The following is a 7,866-nucleotide window of genomic DNA, read 5'->3' as shown; positions in this document are numbered from 1 at the left end:
TGATCTGCCCACCTCGGCCTCCCAAAGTGCGGGGATTACAGGCGTGAGCCACCGCACTCGGCCACAAACACCTTTCTTAAAACAAGCTGTGTACTCACCGCACGGCTACCCCTGCACAGGGAACAGAGGAGAGATTCTCCATGTCACATGGCTGACACCAAGCTCCACAGCTGTTTGGGGGCCAAGTCACCTATGACAATGACTCACCTATGTTACTCTGTCCCCTGTGATTATCAATCCTCTCTGAAAAGATAAACTTTCTCCTTAGGAGTTCTAAAAAAGTACTCACTCTGGGTTGTCCTGGAACCTGATGCTTCCCTAGTTTCCCTGAATCCATAAGTGTAGACACCTAGATGGTCTTTACCATACTGGGAATCCATAAAAGGGGCTGGAGCAAGAAAATAGTGGTGGGGGTTCCTGCAGCATGGGGAGGTGGGGGCTGTGTTCCTGTTGGGGGCATGGAAGGACAGCTGGGCCCTTGAGAGGAAATGAGGAAGAAGCCTCAGGAGCAGCACAGGAATGGCAAGCCAAGGACCCCTCCATGCATTCATCAGCTGGAAATAAGTCAAAGGAGAGCAAAACGCTCTGTATAAAAGATTCTCAGGCCGGGCGCAGTGGCTCACGCCTGTAATCCCAGCACTTTGGGAGGCCAAGGTGGGTGGATGACCTGATGTCAGGAGTTAAGAGACCAGCCTGGCCAACACGGCAAAATCCTGTCTCTAACAAAAACACAAAAATTAGCCAGGAGTGGTGATGCATGCCTGTAATCTCAGCTACTTGGGAGGCTGAGGCAGGAGAAGCTCTTGAATCTGGGAGGCAGAGGTTGCAGTGAGCCAAGATCGCACCACTGCACTCCAGTCTGGGTGACAGAGCGAGACCCTCTCTCAAAAAAAAAAGAAAAAAAAAAGACTTTCATTGATTTCAAAACACTGTCTTGCTCCCAGGGCCAGCAGTTGCCACAGGAGAGTTAAGGGTTAGGACCAAAGCCCCTCAGACGCCAGAGTCCTTGGAGTTGACCTTGTTATCTTTTTGACCTCCTTCTGGGGGCCCTGCTTCTGCTTTCTGGAAGGTGCTGCCGTGGGTCCCTGCCCAGCCGGCCCTGGCCTCTGGCCCGGTGAGGTTCCTGCAGGGTGGGCTCAGCCAGGCAGCCCCTTGAACTGTCTCTCTCCTGTCTCACAAGGAGCACTGGACGAAGCGCACTGGCCACAGCACTACCCCGCCTGTGGGGGCCAGAGACAGTCGCCCATCAACCTGCAGAGGACGAAGGTGCGGTACAACCCCGCCTTGAAGGGGCTCGAGCTGACGGGCTATGAGACCCAGGAGGGCGAGTTCCCCATGGTCAACAATGGCCACACAGGTAAGGGGAAGGGGTGGCGAGGGGCTCCAATCCACGGCCAGCCCCTGGCAGCCTGCAGGGGAAGGCAGGTGACACGTGTCCCTGCCAGGAGTGGCTTACACAGAGACACAGAGCATGGCTTCAGAACTGGAGGCCTTGAACATGAGTGTCGAACATGAGGGCTGACCGGCCCGGAAACCTGGTGGCTCTTCTAGAGAGGGCAGCGTCTGTCTTTCCCCTCAGCTCCCTGCTGGTCCCTTCCTGCCATGTTATCCTCTTACTCGAGCTCACCCAACCCACCCAGCAGGCGACAGGCAGGACAGGCCATGCCGCTGAAGCCACCTTTCCCACGGGGACTCTCTGTCCGTCAGCTGGGGTCAGCTTTTCCACATTTCCTGTATTCAGTCTATTCAGCTCAAAGCAGCTGACAGGTAGGACCAGGGTTTCTCAGAGTTTTAAGAAGGAAGCTCTGGTTTTCTGCTCCCTACAAGAAAGAAGGTGAAGGTCAGACAGAAAAAGCAGGGCCATGGGGATGCCCCACTTCAGGAATCCAATATGAGAAACTGTAAATTAAAAAAAATTTTTTTTTTGAGACCGAGTGTTACTATGTTGCCCAGGCTGGAGTGCAGTGGCATGATCTCAGCTCACTGTAGCCTCTACCTCCTGGGTTCAAGAGATTTTCCTGCCTCAGCCTCCTGAGTGGCTGGGATTACAGGCATGCACCACAATGCCCAATTAATTTATTTTTTGTATTTTTAGTAGAGACAGGGCTTTCACCATGTTGGCCAGGCTGATCTGGAACTCCTGACCTCAAAGTTATCTGCCCACCTCAGCCTCCCAAAGTGCTGGGATTACAGGCACGAGCCACCACGCCTGGCCTGGAAACTGAAATCTGTGCTTTACTTGTGCAGAACATCCTCCTGATTTTCCAAGTTGGCTCGACTCCTCTGAGCCTCATGACCACCCCAGGAGGGGGCATTTTTTAGGCAGGAAGTCTGAGGCCTCAGGAGGTCGAGGGACTCGCCCAAGGCCACAGTGTCTGACGGCCAAGATGGGCTCACACCCCCAGATGTTGGGTTTCTTGGCCACATCCTTCTTAGGTACTGCACTCTCTCACTCCTGCCTGGGCTGAGACAGTTCCCTGCCTGCCACACAGCAATAAAACAGTCATTGGACTTGGCCAGGCATGGTGGCTCACGCCTGTAAACCCAGTACTCTAGGAGGCTGAGGTGGGAGGATCACTTGAGGTCAAAATTTGAGACGAGCCTGGGCAACTTGGTGAGACTCCATCTCTACAAAAAATCAAAACGTTAGCCAGGAGTGGTGGTGAGTGCCTGTAGTCCCAGCTACTTGGGAGGCTGAGGTGGGAGGATCACTTGAGCCTGGGAGGTCAAGGTTGTGATGAGCCGAGATCACCACTGCACTTGAACCTGGGCAACAGAGCGAGACCCTGTTTCTTAAAAAAAAAAAAAAAAAGGTCACAGGACTTAGTTTTCTTATCTTGAACCTGGGCAACAGAGCGAGGCCCTGTGTCTTTAAATAAATAAATTAAAAAAAGAAAGGTCACAGGACTTAGTTTTCTTATCTTGAACCTGGGCAACAGAGCGAGGCCCTGTTTCTTTAAATAAATAAATTAAAAAAAGAAAGGTCACAGGACTTAGTTTTCTTATCTTGCACAATCAAGAAAATAAAACTGGCCTGGTGAGGTGGCTCATACCTGTAATCTCAGCACTTTGGGAGCCGAGGTGGGCAGATCACCTGAGGTCAGGAGTTCGAGACTAGCCTGGCCAACATGGTGAAACCTTGTCTCTACTAAAAATACCAAAATTGGTTGGGTGTGGTGGTGCGTGCCTGTAATCCCAGCTACTCGGAAGGCTGAGGCAGGAGAATTGCTTGAACCCAGGAGGCGGAGGTTGCAGTGAGCCAAGATCATGCCATTGCACTCCAGCCTGGGCAATAAGAGCAAAACTCCATCTCAGAAAAAAAAAAAAAAAAGAAAAAAAGAAAGAAAACCAATTATCCTTTATAGCACTGGTGAAAGTAGCAAATTGGAGAATGAAGCTTTGTCTGTAAAAGGACTCAGGTTTATGTGGCCAAGAGCCCTGACATACACAAAGAATGAACAAAAGCCTCATTTTCATCATAACATCAAGCTCTTGTTTCCAAAATTACTCTCTGGCGCTTCCAGATTGGCAGGCTGAACTCTTCCTCCCCTCCTTGTCTTCTCCTTGTGGAGAAAGGGTGAAGCACAAAGGCCAAAGGCAGTGGCTTTGTTCACCCTCCCTGGACAGCGGGCGGGAAGAAATCAGTGATGGAGGGATCTCCGGGGGCAGCCCCTGCTGAGTGCGGGGTTCATGCTGAGGGCCCAGGAGAGGGAAGGCATAAGGAAGGGAAGAGCCCAGCTTCCCAAGGGGCTTGCAGTGGCTCGCTCCTCCAATTTCCAGAGGACCCTGTCCTTTCTTCCTTTGGGGCTGTGCTCAAATTTCTGTGGTCTGGAAGCCTGTTCCTTTGGGGTTCTCACCTCACACGACAGCATGCCGGACATTAGAGTGGACCCAAAGTTCACATTAATTATATATATATTTAAAAATTTTTCTTTTGATACGGTGCCTTGCTCTGTTGCCCCAGCTGGAATGCAGTGGTGCAATCTTGGCTCACTGAAACCTCACTTCCCAGATTCAAGCGATTCTCCTGCCTCAGCCTCCCCCAATAGCTGGGACTACAGGCGTGTGCCACCATGCCCAGCTACTTTTTGTATTTTTAGTAGAGATGGGGTTTTGTCATATTGGCCAGGCTGGTCTCGAACTCCTTGCCTCAAGTGATCCGCTCATCTCAGCCTCCCAAAGTGCTAGAATTACAGGCATGAGCCACCGTGACTGGCCATAATTCTATTTTTTGATGTAAAGGGTTTTTTTTTGAGATGGATCTGTCACCCAGGCTGGAATGCAGTGGCATGATCTTGGCTCACTGCAACCTCTGCCTCCTAGGGTCAAGCAATTCTCATGCCTCAGCCTCCTGAGTAGCTGGGATTACAGGTGTGTGTGCCACCACCCCCAGCTAATTTTTGTATTTTTTGTAGAGATGGGGTTTCAGCATGTTGGCCAGGCTGGTCTTGAACTCCTGGCCTCAAGTGATCCGCCAACCTTGGCCTCTCGAAGTGTTGAGATTACAGGCATGAGCCACTGCACCTGGCCTGATATAAAGTATTTTGAAAGATTTTTACAATTTAGCTTTTGAAGTTATTTGGCTATTGCCACTGGCTACTTTTCAGCAAGCTCCAAGCACATTCAGGAATTCTACTGAAGGGAAAAAAAATAATCTACAAACTTTGACTCTAATGAGATTTTGATGAACACTAAGCTTAACAATAAAGTTGACGTGATGTATTAAAGATTTGCTAATTTTTGGTTTTGCAAGATTCTTTTATTTGAGACGACGTCTTGCCCTACGCCCAGGCTGGAGTGGGGTGGCATGACCTCGGCTCACTGCAACCTCTGCCTCCCTGGTTCAATGGATTCCCCTGCCTCAGCCTTCCCAGTAGCTGGGATTACAGGCACGTGCCACCACGCCTGGCTAATTTTTGCATTTCTAGTACAGATGGGGTTTCACCATGTTGGCCAGGCTGGTCTCGAATTCCTGACCTCAAGTGATCCACCTCCCAAAGTGCTGGAATTACAGGCATGAGCCATCACACCTAGTCAGGTTTTGACAGGTTTCTAATCACATGTATCGAGCAATCATTTCAGTGTCATGAAAACGCTGTGGTCCACCTGTTCATCTCTCCCTTCCTTCCTAAACCCTGGCAATCACTGATCTTTTTATTTGACCTGTAGTTCTTCCTTTTCCAAAATGTCACATGGTTGGAATCATACAGCATGTAGCCTTTTCACATTGGCTTCTTTCACTGAGTAATATGCATTTAAGGTTCCTCCATGTCTTTTCATGGCTTAATAGCTCATTTCTTTTTAGTGCTGAATATTCTATTGCCTGGATGAACCACAGTTTATCCATTCCCCTATCCAAAGACATCTGGGTTGCTTCTCAGTTTTGGCAGTTATGAATACAGCTGTTATAAAACCTGTGTGCAGGCCAGGCATGGTGGCTCATGCCACTAACCCTAGCACTTTGAGAGGCCAAGGTGGGAGCATCACTTGAGCCCAGGAATTCGAGACCAGCCCGGGCAATGTAGTGAGACCTACAAAAGTAATCAAAAAATTAGCCTGGCATGGTGACTCAAACATACAGTCCTAGCTACTTAGGAGATTGAGGTGTGAGGCTCGCTTGAGCCTGGGAGGTCAAGGCTGCAGTGAGCTATGATTGCACCACTGCACTCCAGCCTGGGTGACAGCGAGACCTTCTCTCAATCAATCAATCAATCCATGTGCAGGTTTGTGTGTTTTCAATTCATGTGGGTAAATACCAAGAGCTTGCTTGATTGTATAGTAATGTCAGAGGCATTTGAACCAGAGTGATCCATCTTTTATAGGGGGTGGGTAAAATAAGGCTGAGACTTACTGGACTGCACTCCCAGGAGGTTAAGGCATTCTAAGTCACAAGATGAAAGAGGAGGTTGGTACAAGATACAGGTCATAAATCTTGCTGATAAAACAGATTGCAATAAAGAAGCCTGACAAATCCTACCAAAATCAAGGTGGCCACGAGAGTGACCTCTGGTCGTCCTCACTGCTACACTCCATCTAGCACCATGACAGTTTACAGATGACATGGCAATGTCAGGAAGTTACCCTATGTGGTCTAAAAAGGGGAGGCATGAATAATCCACCCCTTGTTTAGCATATAATTAAGACATAACCATCAAAATGGGCAACCAGCTGCCCTTGGAGCTGCTGTGCCTTTGGAGCAGCCATTTTTTATTCCACTACTTCCTTTTTTTTTTTTTGGAGACAGAATCTTGCTCTGAGGCTGGAGTACAGTGGTGCTATCTTGGCTCCCTGCAACCTCTGCCTCCAGTTCAAGTGATTCTCGTGCCTCAGCCTCTCAAGTAGCTGGGATTACAGGCGTGCACCGTGATACCCCTGTTAAGTTTTAGTAGAGATGAGGTTTCGCCATGTTGGCCAGGCTAGTCTTGAACTCCTGACCTCGAGTGATCTACCTGCCTCGGCCTCCTAAAGTGCTGGGATTGCAGGCATGAGCCACCACGCCTGGCCTATTCCTTTACTTTCTTAATAAACTTGCTTTCACTTTATTCTGTAGACTCACCCCAAATTCTTTCTTGTGTGAGATCCAAGAACCCTCTCTTGGGGTCTGGATCGGGACCCCTTTTCGGTACCATATAGACCAAGTTGGAAAGGATGGACGTTGAAATAGTATTAAGTCTTTCTATCCGTGAACATGGAATATTTCTCCACTTATTTAGTTCTTCCTGATTTATTTCATTAGTTTTATGATTTTCCGTATATAGATTTTGTCCATATTTTTGGGCAATTTTTGTATTTTTAGTAGAGACGAGGTTTCTCCATGTTGGCTAGGCTGGTCTTGAACCCTTGACCTCGGGTGATCTGCCTGCCTTGGCCTCCCAAATTACTAGGATTACAGGCATGAGCTGCTAGGCCTGGCCTCCTCATTTTAAAATTAAATTTAAATTAGATTCAACATTTCAATAAAGAGAAATTCAAATTGAAACACAGGCCGTTGAGACACACAAATTGCTACAAAATTTCTAAAACTAACTCCCAATTGATCTGTTTTGCTGTAGACTAGTAACAGTTGGTGGGCCGGCACTGATCCATTAATACATATTGCCCAGGTGTAATCCCATAATCCCAGCACTTTGAGAGGCCAAGACAGGCAGATTGCTTGAGCCCAGGAGTTTGAGACCAGCCTGGGCAACATGGTGAAATTCTGTCTCTACAAATAAACTTAAAAATTAGCTGGACATGGTGGTGTGTGCCTGTAGTCCTATCTACTTGAAGGGCTGAGGCAGGAGGACTGTTCGAGCCTGGAAGGTAGAGGCTGCGGTGAGCTGAGGTCATGTCACTGCACCCCAGCCTGGGTGACAGAGTAAGACCCTGTCTCAACAACAAAAAAATGTATATTTAAATTTTCCAAAATACATTTGATAGGCTCCAGAAAAGCTTAAATGCCTGAGGTACTGGGCCTCTAGTGTTCAGTGTTTTCTTAATATATACTATTTTCTTAATAATTGCTATTGGCTACTTCTTTTATGAAGTTCCTTGAATATACGGATAATCGCGTATTCATCTTTTTCATCACGGTACTTGCCACAGATCCTGACAGAGCAAATTCAAAATGTTCACTGAATGGTGCATTTGAGCAGAAAAGACCTGAACTTAAAAGGATAAGTCCTCAAACAGGCGCCCACGAGTGACACAGAATTCTACACAGGTTTTGATTTTTTAATGCTCAGCGGGGAGGCAGGAGGCTGGTGGTTCCTTTTTCTTTTTCAATTTTCTTTATTTATTTTTGAGATGTAGTCTCACACTGCCCTGGTTGGAATGCAGTGGCCGTGATCGTGGCTCACTGTAAGCTCTGCCTCCTGGGTTCAAGCG

At 48.1% G+C, this 7,866-nt stretch overlaps 1 protein-coding gene across 1 annotated transcript in view; it reads left to right on the top strand.

Annotated features, from left to right (window-relative positions):
* CA6 (carbonic anhydrase VI) overlaps window positions 1-7,866 on the top strand; it is a 61,979-nt gene that overhangs the window by 2,386 nt on the left and 51,727 nt on the right. The window contains exon 3 of the mRNA XM_011938298.1: window positions 1,181-1,357. Within this exon, the coding sequence (XP_011793688.1) occupies window positions 1,181-1,357 (177 nt within the window). The remainder of the gene's footprint in view (window positions 1-1,180; window positions 1,358-7,866) is intronic.

This window comes from Colobus angolensis, unplaced genomic scaffold (genome assembly GCF_000951035.1).
Source record: "Colobus angolensis palliatus isolate OR3802 unplaced genomic scaffold, Cang.pa_1.0 Scaffold170, whole genome shotgun sequence".
In the NCBI taxonomy this organism is placed as follows: domain Eukaryota; kingdom Metazoa; phylum Chordata; class Mammalia; order Primates; family Cercopithecidae; genus Colobus; species Colobus angolensis.
This window is presented reverse-complemented; position numbering and strand designations above follow the sequence as displayed.